The sequence below is a fragment of the Protopterus annectens genome, chromosome 3.part1, assembly GCF_019279795.1.
Source record: "Protopterus annectens isolate FY-2018-M chromosome 3.part1, PAN1.0, whole genome shotgun sequence".
Classification (NCBI taxonomy): domain Eukaryota; kingdom Metazoa; phylum Chordata; order Ceratodontiformes; family Protopteridae; genus Protopterus; species Protopterus annectens.
The window spans coordinates 1,712,169,790-1,712,183,554 of NC_056732.1; the positions used below are offsets into that span (position 1 = coordinate 1,712,169,790).

Below are 13,765 nucleotides of genomic sequence, written 5' to 3' on the forward strand. Positions count from 1 at the left end.
GCAATGTAGTCTGTTGGCCATATCCTCCAATGCTAACAAATATTGTAGCCCTTTGGAATGACACCAGAAATTAAGTCAATATCTTCTGTTCATATTGTGGCATCAGCATTACTAGTTTAGTTCTGCCAGATTACACCTCTGCCAGGCTACTCTGGCATTCTTCCAGGTAAAACAAGCTGTCCATCCTTTCAATTTAGTAAAGAAAGTTTTCTCCAGAGAATAAAGAATAGAAAATGTCTCATGTAGAGACCTGATCCTTTTACAGGGGGTTAAATTCAGACAATATAATTTCTGCAAAAGTGTTTTGCATTTTTTTGAGCAGAAGTCCATATATAAGGGTGATTGTCTTTGCCAGCAGTGAAGCTATCTGCATCCCCCAATACTTAAAATGTTTCATCTTTTTCTGCTTTAAAAGGGGAAAATTTTCCTGCTAGCCTCTCTGAGATGACATAGTTTATGGCAAATGCCTGGATTTTTGCACCATTTATCTTGCATTCTGAAACTCTCCCAAATTCCAAACAGTCTATCTAGCGCCATCTTGTGGTCAGATATATAGATCAGCAGGGCATCTGCATAGAATGAAGTCTTAAAATCTTGCTCTCCTACTGTATATCCCTTAATCTTGGATTCTCACAGCATGGCTGTTAATGCTGTAAGTAATGGTCAAATAACAGGGTGACAGTGGGCAACCTTGCCTTATGTCCCACTCTAAGAGAAAGTCTTCAGATAGTACTTTATTTCCCAATGCACCCCTCAAACAACATCTCAGTCAGCTAACAGAATCTTGCTGGAATACCAAACTTTCTTAAGACCTTCCATTAGAAATTCCATCTAACCCTAGCACAGGCTCTTTCAGCATCAAGGCTAACAATCACAAAGGCACACTAGAGTACCGAGCTCCCCTCAATTATTGATAAAGTCTTGATCATGCAATTATAAACTTATAATCTCGGAAAGAACCCAAATTGATCTAGTAGTATTACAAGGAGCATGACTTGCTCCATCCTCTTAGCTAAAATACTCATGAACAGATTATAATCTTGATTTGAAATATAGACTGACCCATTGGCACTGGGAAGAGGGAGGTCTTTTGCTACCTTGGGGATGACGGCCACCACTGGTTCCTTCCAAGATCTTTGAATCTGTTTCAACTCTAATATTTCATGTACTAGGCACAGAAGAACTCACTGTATTAATCCCACCTGCAGAGAGATATGCTTCTACTGGGACATGATCTGGGCCCGGCATCTTACCTATACCATAACTCTCAACTTCCTAATACAATAAATCTGGAGAAAGCCTTAAATAATTGGGGCAAAGATACAAAAATAGGGACAGATTTTAAATATTGCTCATATAAACTTATAAAGTTGTTAGAGTAACAGGTTTTGTGATAGCTTGCATTTTCTGAAGAATATGAAGTCTGAAACAGAAATGTATTCATTATTTTGTGAGTTCAATCATCTGTAGTTTGCCAGAAAGACAGAAATTGTAAGAGGTGAAGACCAAAAATATGAGGCAAAAATCTGGACATTCTGCAGAAATCTGGACAGTTGAGAGGTATGACTTACTCCTTGGGGCTGCTGTTGAGACTTCCTTCAGGATTTTCCTAGTTATCTTCCAAATACTTTAGCAGATTCTTGGTCTAGTCTGGACAAAACAATATTTCTTAAGAAGTCATACTGACCCTTGCCCCCTCCCATTGCTAATTCTTCATCTTCTCTGTCAGGTTTCTGTTTACAGTCCCTGAAGATCTCCAGAATTTCTTTTAGTGCCTGCCTGTGACTAGGATCTTCCAAGGCTTTAATTTCCACTATTAAATGATGTACGTTTGCTTGCCTCAACCTCATTGCCAGTAGCCTTGATGCTGACCATTGCTGGCTCAAGCTTTCCTTAACATAAAAGCCTGAAAATCCATTTGTCTACAAAATCTTCTGGGTTTCTAATCCCCCCCAGCAATCTCCTCAGCTACTGACTTGTCCACTGTTTGCTGCCTTGGTTTCCAGTTAGTCTTGGTATTGATGCCACTCCCAACATCTTGCGCTTACCACCCTGTTATTGAGAGAGACTAAATTAATTTACCAGACATTTTACATGTCTCCCAGTTTTCTACTGACACACTGTTGGGGTTGAGGAGCATTCACTTTTAGAGTCTTGTCCCACAAGTGGCACTTGTTTTTCTGTCCCATAGCAGACTGCATATCCTGCTCTGGTTACACTTCCTGCATTCCCTATTATAATCTGTGCAGTTCTCACATCCACACCTTATCTTTATCTGATATTTTTTCAGTCCTGACAATTTCTTGTCATCTGTTCATCTTCTTCAGTTCTACTATGCCTCTTCAACCATGACTTCTTACTTTTACTTTTGGTAAGTTCCCATTGCATTTTGTACTCTGAGAAAAATTCTTCCACTTGAAGCTCTCTCTCACTATCTCCTTTCTGACTTACTGTTTGGATGACGAATGCCTGCAGTTCTTCAAACTTGTTAAAGTGTTTTGGTCCCTCTGATGTACAAACAATTAATTTGTAAGGATACACTAAGATGTCATAATACCCTTGTGGTTGAAATCGGGATTTAATGTACTCCAACATTACATTATTTCGAGAAAGTCTCTAAATCATCAAAATTGAGATGGTCTGCAGCCAGTTTAGTCACCAAGTCCTTTATTTTGTCACTATATTCCCTATTAGCTTATGTTAACTGCATTACATAGCAGGAAAGTTCTTGTATTTCATTATCCACCATGGTAAGGTTGATCCTGCTGTTTATAGGCCATCTTGTGGTACACTTCCATCTCTGTGATGATCATGAGAGGCTGGTATAATGGTTAAGGTGTTTACCTTACAGACACAAGGTGGAGGGATTGATTCTCACATAGGGTAATTGGCTAGGCTTAAAATGGCTCAGAATGGCAGTTTGCCAAATATTAATCTATGAACCTATGGAGAGTCTCTAGAGCAATAGGTCAAGCTTACCATCTGTTTCTGCAGGTTTAAACTGCTCTAACAAAGACATCAAGTTTATTGGTTCCATCTCCTTTATTTTGATCAAGATGTCAGGGATTACTGGATTCATATTTATTTTAAAAAACAGTGCTTTAAACAGGTCTATATTTGATCAATGAAAAGGCATTACAGTGAATGCCGTTTCGCTGACACATATAGACCAAAATCTGAAAATAACGAAGGCTCAAAAGCAGCGATTTTTTCCCAGGGAAAAAAATCGCTTGGCCTGAGTGGTGACAGTGTCCTTTACCCCACTATAGTGCAGTCTCATAGTTGGTATATTTAGTTAGGCGGGGGTGGTAAAGCCCCCACTTAGTTATGTTTGAAATTGTGTGTATGTGTTTTTAGTGCAAGCGATTTCTTTCCCAGGGAAAGAAATAGCTGTTTTGAACATTCGTGGTTTAGTGAGGTCGCTGATTACGTGTTGATGAAGAGGCGTTTGATGGAATACCTCTTTGAGCATTTAATATAGACCCCTTTAAACCCCTTACTGACAGTATCAGGCTTATGGGATGTATATCACATAGTCGAACTGCAATAAGTTTGACTATGGAAATGTTGAACCCAGAAGTTCAAAATGCAATAAGTTCGAACACTCACATCAGCGATTTATTTCACATCGAAAAAAATTGCTGTTCCGGTACAAATCCATTAAACACACGTAGACTTCAAACTGTTCCTAATGTGGGGGGCTTTACTCCCCACACCCCTCACACCCTCCCTACTTAAATATACTAACTCCAAGATTGCATCACAGTGGAAGAAATAGCAAAGCCGCGGAAACAGCCCACCGACTTTTTTCCCTTGAAAAAAATTTGGTGTTCAACAGCTTTGCTATTTTGAGATTTTGAACTTCCCAGTTCGATATTATGCGTTCTGACTATTGTACGTTCAAACTACTAATATAGACCCAGCTAATGCTGCCATCCTGTCCATAGCCAGCTCCCCTGCCATTGCACAGAGGAGTTTTTGGTGTTCCTTTCAGGGGACAGTGAGATGAAAATGATCCTTGGTGAAGGCCTACACATGGGGGCTGGACTGGCCACACTATCACATAGGTTCATAGGTTCATAGGTAGGTACTAGGCTATTGGCCCAAGGGCCTAAGTAAGCCTAGCCAACAAGGTTCCCTGGCTTATGCCACCCAAGAAAGTTATTTTCCTGTGCCTCTGTGGAGCAGAGCCACAGAAGTGATCCCCAGAGTGTATTTCCTATTTCCCATCCACTCATCAAGATTGGAGCAGAGCCACAGAAGTGATCCCCGGGGTGTATTTCCTATTTCTCATGTCTCTAGGTTCGGTAGCACACCAGTGGAGTGAGCTTTTTGATAGTAAAAACTGACACATCTCTCCCTCAGGCAAATCTGGGAGGCAGGAACAGAAGCATGTACCACAAAGTATGTATGTCTGTCTTTATTCTGTGTATAATCTGTTTCCTGAAATGCTGTTGCAGCACTGGGACATGGGATTGACACATATTTTCAGTTTTACACATGGGTGTTTATCTCCCAAATTTAGCAGGTGCAATACATATGAGATCAGCCATAATGGAGCAGGACATGCCTGATGTTTGTGGGGCACTATGACAAAATCCCTTAGTGACCACCTCCCAGCCTTTGCTATTCGACACTGCTCATCTTTATCAAAAGTGCATAATATCAAGGTAACACAAGATCTATCTAAATTCTGTCCTCATACCTTCAATAATATTTTAAGTAGCTACAACTGGAACTGCCTTAAAACTCTTCCTCTAGATGATGCCCTCCTTTACTTCAATAATTCCTTTCTAAAGATCCTGCCAGCTTAGCTCCTACCAGATCCAAGAGAATTAAATCCAACTATGCCCCATGGCTATCTAAATCTACTGAGAAAATCATGAAAAATAGGGATAAATCCTGAAAATACTGGTTCAAATCCAAAATTCCTTCTGACGTTATCCATTATAAACAGCTTCAAAACCAAGCTGCAAAGATAAGCAACAATACTACTGGAATCTACAAACAAACAGGAAAAATAATCCTAAACTATTATGATCTTCTACCAATAATCCCTTGCACCCTGACACTAGATCTAATCCTTGCTCATACCCTACATGCCACCTGAACTTATCACCTCTAAATTCAACTCCTATTTCATTGATGCTCCAATCTTACTACCTCCTTCTCCACAGCCTTACCATCTAATCACATCCCTATACCCAACTCCCTTCCCCCAGCCCCACATAAGCTCTCAAGCCCAAACATCCCTACTCAAAACTGTATCAAGGAACCCCATCAACTAGAATTCAATCTCTCCCCTATCTCCACATCCTCCATAAAAATCTCCTTCAAATCCTAAAGCCCCATTCTAATTCTGCTGACAATATCCCTGCCCAATTCCTTAAGATTGTTGTAGATTCAGTAGCCTACCCAATTATTATCCTTATCAATTAGCCAATCCAGGAATCCTATGTTCCTTACCTTTGGAAAAAAGCTATAATCCTCTCACTTCATAAAGGTGGCCCATCCTCCAATATCTCAAACTTTCAACCCATTGCTATTCTATCTCCTATTTCAAAAATTCTGGAAAAATGTGTCCAAAAGCCACTCATTCATTACCTGCTAAATAAAACATCCTCTCCCCAACCCAACGTTGATTTCATTTAGGATACAATACATCTATTGTCCTTATTTCCTTTTTAGATATAATCAACAATGCCCATGACTTAGGCCATACAGTATCAGCTCTCTTTCTGGACCTATAAAAAGCATTCAGTACCATCTCCCATGCTATTCTCCTGTCTCAACTTACTTCTGTAGGACTTTCCTCTCAATCTCATAACTGGTTTAAAAGTTATCTCTCAGATTGGCAACATGCAGTTAAATGGTAAGACTCTATTTCTCCCTACTTTCATAACCCTACAGGAGTTCCACAAGGCTTAGTCTTCATAGTTCATAGTTCATAGATAGACTACTAGCTAACTAACTCTCAAGAGCCATTTTAAAGCCCCCATTTATCCCCTGTGGAGATCAAACCCCTGTACCTTGTGTTTGTAAGGCAAACACCTTAACCATTAGGCCACCCTCCCAACCCTTATGGCCTCTCTTATTTAACATATTCATAAACAATCTCCACCAAGCTATTCCACACACCTCCCTAGTCCAGTATGCAGATGACTCAACCATAGTCTGCTCTGCCCCCAACTCAGCCACACTACAACAAATGACCCAAACAGCATTCTCTACTATAGAATCATGGCTCCACAAAAAGCATCTCTCTCTAAATGCTAAAAAAAACTAAACATATGCTATTTATCCCAAAAGAAACTGTCAGCAGAGAAGGTTTCAATATATTTTCACTAAATTCTATAAAAAATCAAATTAGTAGCCAACACCAAACTATTAGGAGTCATAATAGATGAAAACCTAAAATGTGACCTGCACATCCAATCAAATATTAATAAAACTCACACAAAAAACAGGGCTACTTTACAGGCATAATAGGTTTTGCTCCTTACCAACTAAACAAGTTGTAACCCTCACATTCCTAATCAACTTGCAATCTTCCCTGAAACTAAAACTGGAGTCTTGTTACAGCAAAATTTCAAAATTTGCTACAGGCAGCAGCCACTCCTCCCATCATTGCATAGCCTTAAGGAAACTACAATGGCTAGAATTCCCTCATTGTCTAATACTCATACAGCTGACCACCTCACATAAACTTATCCATAAACTATTAGACTGCCCTGCTCTTACTCCTTACTTGCCCCCTACTCCCCTCCTAGGCCATTATGCTCAGAACACAAACACTTGCTCCAAATTCATAAACCAAACCTACCTATAGGCAAATCCTGTATACTCCTGGATCATTGACAAATTATGGAATAACCTCCCATCCCCCATATGCAGTAAACAACGTCTCTCTAACTTCAAAACTGCTATTCATAATCATTTCATTTCTAATTGGATATGTAACTGCACTAATGCACCTTCTACTACCTATGAAGGCATTACTTGATTTTTTCTACTTTTCAGGCTCAACTTTGCTATTATGTTATCTGGCTACTCTAACTACCTTGCATTGCACCTACTCCATCTAGCCTTTCCAATTATTCTATCTCTTTCTCTATATCTGCACTAGAAGATGCCTACATTTATTTTCACAGCACTCTTATTGGTTGAGAAGGTACGAATGTGATTTCCTCCTTTCACTAACCTTAATTTCTTCTCTGACTACTTAAACTTCCATTGATACTTTGTTTGCCTTCTGCACTCATTTCTATAATATTCTCAGATCAACCGCTAGTGCTACAGTTTCTGTAGCATTTGACTACCTGATTCTGGTAGACTCTGCTCACGTTAGTTTGTTCCTATGGATACTCTTGTTTTTTCTTTGCTTATTATGTTGCTATACATTGTAAACATGTATTATTATGTTGTAAACTTGTATATAATTGTTATTTTTGTCCTGGAGCTTTTCTCCCCAGGCCTCCACTGAAAATGGTCTCTTTATGGCCAAGCGGACTTTCCCAGTAAACAAATGTCAATAAATAAATAAATAAATCAGACTCTAACAATAATGGTGACTAACTCATGGCACAGTCCAATAGTTCAAGGCCACTGTAAGTAATGGTTATGGTGGAGGGTACCCAAACACATATATACACTGACACAGTTGTCTTGCCTGTGAATCCCATTCCTGCCTCTTCACTGGGTATGGAAGAAGAGTATGTACCTGTTAGCATGATACATGGTACATGGATGTCACCAGTTCATGCAAAAGCAATGGTGCAATCACAGAGTGAGATAGCAATAGGGAGTGACATCGCAGTGGTCATTGGTGCCATAGTTTTCACTCAGTTCCAGAACTAGATGTCATACTGGGCATAAGTCAGTGGTTATGCAGTTCAGCGATCCCATTACAAACAGATACCACAAATGCAATAGAGTAGTTGACAAATGTACTGTAAGTTATGAGTGATGATGTGGGCAAGGACCTTCCATGCCCACATACAGCTATAGATTGATCATACAGCATAAGCACACTCACCTGCTGAGGTTACTGGGCAGCCACTTGGCAGCTCTTATACCTCAATGGAAGCTCTTAATTCTGCCCACCAGGACTGATGCCATATTATTTGCCAGCACTTTTCCATCTCCACTGTTAATATGCCTCGCAGTGCAGGTACCTTGAGGTCACTTAATGCCATGTCCTCACTACAAACTACTGGCAGTGTGTCTGCTGCTGATTGATTGGCCACATTTGCAGGCATAGCCTTTATGCTGGTCCTCATTGCATGGATAGGCAGCCTTGGTCACATAGCTGCACATCATCCATGCATGCAGGTGGTATTGGTGGTGCCATTATGTGAAGGGGAGGCCCTTGTGGCTGAGGCCATACACTGTCTTCATCATTCCCACCTATGGACCCTCAACTCCTATGACATCCACACCTGAGCAGCAATCCACCATCAGCTGCAGCTGTCTCCTGGTACAGCTACTGTGCAAGTGCCTGGTACATCTGGCCACCTGACCATGTCTCACTACACAGCATTCTCAGCTGCCCAAGTTACTCAGCCATGTAGCACAGTTACTTTTCCACATGCCTTACTCTGCTCCCCCCTTCCACCTCTGTAGACATTGACAATCCCTGTCATGGTACCCCACACCATCTGTGCAAATGGTGACAACTGTGCCCTTCCCTCACTGTTGTACTACATGGATACATTATGTACAATGCATGTTGTGGCCAGTAAAGGCACTGCACTGCAGAGTCTGGGTGTTATATATGTGCATCAGGTTTCAGTTTTATTACCTCCATTCTGTCCTCTATTTGTGGCCTAAATGTTGCCTCTTTGCCAGTGTCACAGCCTATTGCACCTGCTTCAGCCTTGCATGGAGTTTCCCTGCAGCTGTTTCTTCTGATGACTCTTAACCCAGCACCTCCTCCACTGCTGACTCCAGTCTGTCTTGTTCTGTGGTGATAATCCATGCTCTAGCTGTCTACATATCATTATGTTGTATACATTGCACAGACAACAAATATCATGCTGTGGGTGTCCATAGAATACAGCTACATGCCACCAGAGGAATCTAGGTCATAAAAGCAGGCCTTCAGTGATCAGAACACATGCTCAGTGATGTTGTGTTTCTATGACAGTGCAGTGGTTCATGTATCTGTTTCATGAGACATGGCTATACAGCATAAATGGCAGTGAAAATAAAATGTTCCCTTGAGAATCATCTTTCACAAATTCCTAATATAAGATGGACACATGCCACATACGAGTATCATGACAATTGCCTGAATGTTTCATAAACACACTATAAATGATACTCTCTGCATTGTATAACTTATGGCAGCTGATAGAGTGGAAAACCTTCCAGTTACTATAATGGTGTCCATGTGGACTGGGGAGGGTGATGATGATGATGTGGGTGTAGTCAATGGCATGTAGAAACCTTAAATAAATTGTTTATATTGCACAGCACCTGCATAGTGTATTTTTTCATCCTCTTTGATACATGGGAACTGCATGTTGCAGAATGTCATCGAGGAACTGGTATACTATTCATGTGGCAGATGCTGTGAATCCTCCACCATGTCTCTTGATGGCGACTGAAAGTTCCCTGCAACAAGGCTTGTCAGTGCTATAACTATCTTAGTGTCCACAAAGAGTTGAATTCCATACATCTTAATGGAGTCCACATGAGGACAGGGTGTATATAATCTCCTGCATGATGTATGTCCATATGATATTGTACAGCTATGTCCCTGTCGTGGAGGTGATGGTAGGTTAGATATGGCCAGAGCCATCTGAAAAAGACAGCAATGCCTGTCATCACTGACAATACCTGTAAGAACAGTTCCAAACAAATGCTGTCCAATTAATGTGGATTCATTTCAGGGCTAAAATTATCGGTTGTGTGACAAAGGAACCTACAGAGTTCAAGTGAATATGTTATTAAATAAAAGTTACATGACTAGAAAGGATACAGTCTGAGAATATAATGTGGGCCACTCATGAGAAATACTCGGACATATGTTTTCACAGAAAGTGTGGTGGATATTTTCAATATTATTTTTGAAGAGGATACAGGGTTTAAAGCAAAGAACCATAAAATGCATAGGATATGCAGAGGGCTGTTGTTATCAGGATATGGGCACTGGGAATAACCAACTTGATAATGAGGACCAAGGGCAACGAAGGTAGGTAATGAGATACTTATGTGCCATCAAAATCTATCTCTTGTTTCTATGTTGCAGCGCATCAGAGAACAATAAAACAATATATTATTTTACTTTAATACAAGCATGGGATTAAAAGCCACTGTTCAAATATTGTGCACTAAATAGTTATCCTTTCTTCCTTTTTACTTCTAGGTACAGATCGAGAATGCTGAGGTTGCCAATCAGAATACAAAACACAAAAGCAGAGGTATGTATTGCCCTGAAGATATAAACTTTTGAAAAAAAAAACAGCTGTTGAATATGTAATGAGCAATGAGACAAAGGACACAAGTCAACATGGACTTGGATTCTTGGTGATAGAGCAAATTATATTTTTTTTCAATGGACAATACCACAAAGATATATCTCAGAAAGCCACTCTCATCCAATACCAAAACAATCCTTACTCCACAAGTCATACCTCTCAACTGTACAGATTTTCAAAGAGTGTCCAGATTTTTGCCTCATATATTGGTCTGTTTCTCATAAAATTGTGTTTTTCTGCCAAATCATTGGCAAATCTTGAGGGTTGAAGTCAGAAAAAAAAAAGACAGACAGAGTTTCAGACCACACCCTTCAGAAAATTCATACTAATGCAAAAGCTGTTATTCTGTCAACTTTCTACATTTGTAAGAGCTATATTTAATGTGTCCTTATTTTTTGACCTTTTTTCCCTCATTATTTATGGCTCTGTCCAGATTTCTTATTCTAAGAGGTTGAGCAGGCACTCAGCTTATATATCCCAACTCCATGGTTACATAACAGTGGAGAAAAGTGCAATGTTAAGGGATTTCTGACAGTGGTTTCCAATGATATTCTTTCAGTGTATCGTCTGCTGAAAAAATAACTGCTGAGTCCTTGTCAAGTTCTTGATTTGAAGTAGTCAGGTTGTGTCAGAAGAATCTGACTTATTAAGGCCATTAAATGAGCAGGCAAGAAAAACATTCAGTGAAAGACAAGATTTGACTGCCACTGCAAAATGTGTCTAAAGTGCATGAAAAGTGGCTCAGCTGACCGTTACTTAATCAAAAGACTGTCAGGCTAGAATAATACAAACACCTTTTTGTGTACAGAACATCCAAACAGGTAAACAAATAGGATTCTGTGGAGCTCTTTACTGGCTTTGATCCTCTTAAGTATGTAAACGAGCTACTGGTAGGGACTGGTAGAACATATTCCTTATTAAATCTTTCACAAAAAAAAAATACATGTAGCCTTGATGTGGATCCAAAAGAAAGAACTACACAGTAGAACACAGGAAAATAGAACAAAAGGATATAAATTCTTCCTGGTATAGTATAAAAAAAAACAAGGCTAGAACTGAGGGACTGCCACCACACAGCTAATATCTATCAGCTTCTCAAAGGCCCTTAAAAGGGTGTCCAGTTATTACTGTGCAATATTGTTATCCAAATGGTAAGTGCAACCTAACAGTCAAGACTTATTTGGAGTGACTTGGTACAGTCTCACTATATACATGCAATGCACTCTTACAGCTTAAATTATCTCTACACAAAACAGCCACAGTTGAAAGGTTTAAAACTATTTAATAATGAATAATAAAAACACAAGACAAAACTTCTTACTACACAGTGCCAGTCAAGAGCTCAGAGATAACATAGAAATACTTAAAATAATACCAAAGAAAAGTTCTGACATCACAGAAAAACACTTAGTCTAATCTTCCTAATTCCTAGCTATTTCTAAGAGAAAACACAGTTCTAAATAACTTACATATAGAACAGGCAGAGTGGTGAGTTGAATGTTCTCAAGACAAAATGCTCTCAGCTCTCTGATTCTCTCTCTTTAAACTGATAACACAGAGCTGCTTCACATGATATCATTCTTTACACTTCTCTGGTGTTCCCAGGCTAACAGAAACTACATTTACATTCTTTACACCTGGTCAGAAACCAGAGCAATAAAGGACATTTATACATGCAAATTCTAGCCATTAACTCTGGTCTTAAAACAATAGGCAGGATGCCTCCCTCTAGACATATCATATATGAGCCCACCTTTCGGAGCTGCCTCAAGATGTTTTCTCTCAATACAGCTTTTTGGGACCCTTTTACTTAATGAGTACATCGGCCGTTAGTATGTTAATTCTTTGGGGGAGGGGGTCATGCAGAAGACATTAATCATTTTCAAAGTTACTCTTGGTTTAATTTCTTTGTGACTCTTTGTATGTAAGACACTGTAATGACTGGGTGTAGCAATTTAAATGATCGATGCTACTTTTGCCTTCTTTTCATGTACCAGTATATCTGTTTTTCTCGCGTCTGTTTTTTGAACTGTTGGTAATGGGTGATCCCATGTGATGTTAAGTTCATTATTCTCCATAATGCTTTGTGGCTTATATTTCCAGTGCTTCCCAGCTACTTCAGTATTGTAATGTTTACATAATCCCCAATTCCACAGTCTTGCCACATTAATATGCCTTTCAGTATACAGGCCCTTTGCCATTACTGTATCACACCCAGCAACAAGATGTGTGACTTTCCAATTCTGTTTTACAAAACCTGCATTTGTCTGTCTCTCCCACGTGTTATGGACTTTGTAAATCAATGTGCATGTAGTCCACTATCCTGGGCAGCCAATACTGACCATTTGCCTTTTGGTTTAAATTTACCTCTCCTTAACCATTCCTGTGTCAGATCCTGCTCAACAAGACGTTGTTCCAGGTAACTATATTTATGCCTTTTCTACATTTCTTGTCTTCTCAGCTGATCCTTTCCTTTACATTTTTTCTTTTTTTTTCGGCTCATTCAGTTACATCCTGATTTTTGTCTGCTTCTGGTTTGAATTCCATTTCCACTTGACACCAATATGCTTCTGCTAAACTAAGCAGGGAAGTCATTTTAGACTTGTTCTCCACACGTTTTAAAACTTTCGCTATGTTTGGATCTTGTAAGGTCAGCAAATATTTATGTAGTCCTACGACTGCAAATGTATACCTGTAATCAGTTCTGAGGAGGCTTGTACCTCGTTCAGAATGGGGAATATATAATTTTGGTATACGCTGATTTTTATAAATCATTTGATAAGAGTGAAGCATTTTTCTTGATTTCCTGCCCAGCTGATCCAGTACCTTCTGGGAGCAGTCAATCACCTCAAAACTGTAAATTAGAACAGGAAGAGCAAACGGGTTTATGGCTTGGACTTTGTTTCTAGATGTCAGGTCAGTTTTCAGCATTAATTTTAGTTTTGCAAATTATTCCTCATTAAGTTTTGTTTGCATTTGTTCATGTTTTATTGTTGATCCTTCATCAGTTCCCAGATATTTATACACTCCCTCCAGTTCAAGTTTCTTTATATCACATTTCTGTCTGAGACTGATTTTTTTCTTGGTGCTGCAGCTTTCATGTTTTAATGGTTGCTTTTGCACATTTGTCAAGACTAAATGACATTCTTATATCATCAGAAAAAATTTTGACCACTTGCAGTTGCGCTTTCAATTCCTCATCTAATGAGCTATACAGTTTTAAATCTTCCACAAAAAGAAAATGAGAAATCTTTACACTTTACTGTTTTTTGGAAGCCAAATTG

General features: G+C 39.4%; 1 protein-coding gene across 1 annotated transcript in view; it reads left to right on the plus strand.

Annotated features, from left to right (window-relative positions):
• Positions 1-13,765, plus strand: part of LOC122798635 (zinc transporter ZIP4-like) — a 457,341-nt gene that overhangs the window by 398,457 nt on the left and 45,119 nt on the right. Inside the window, exon 9 of the mRNA XM_044067722.1 lies at positions 10,370-10,424. Within this exon, the coding sequence (XP_043923657.1) occupies positions 10,370-10,424 (55 nt within the window). The remainder of the gene's footprint in view (positions 1-10,369; positions 10,425-13,765) is intronic.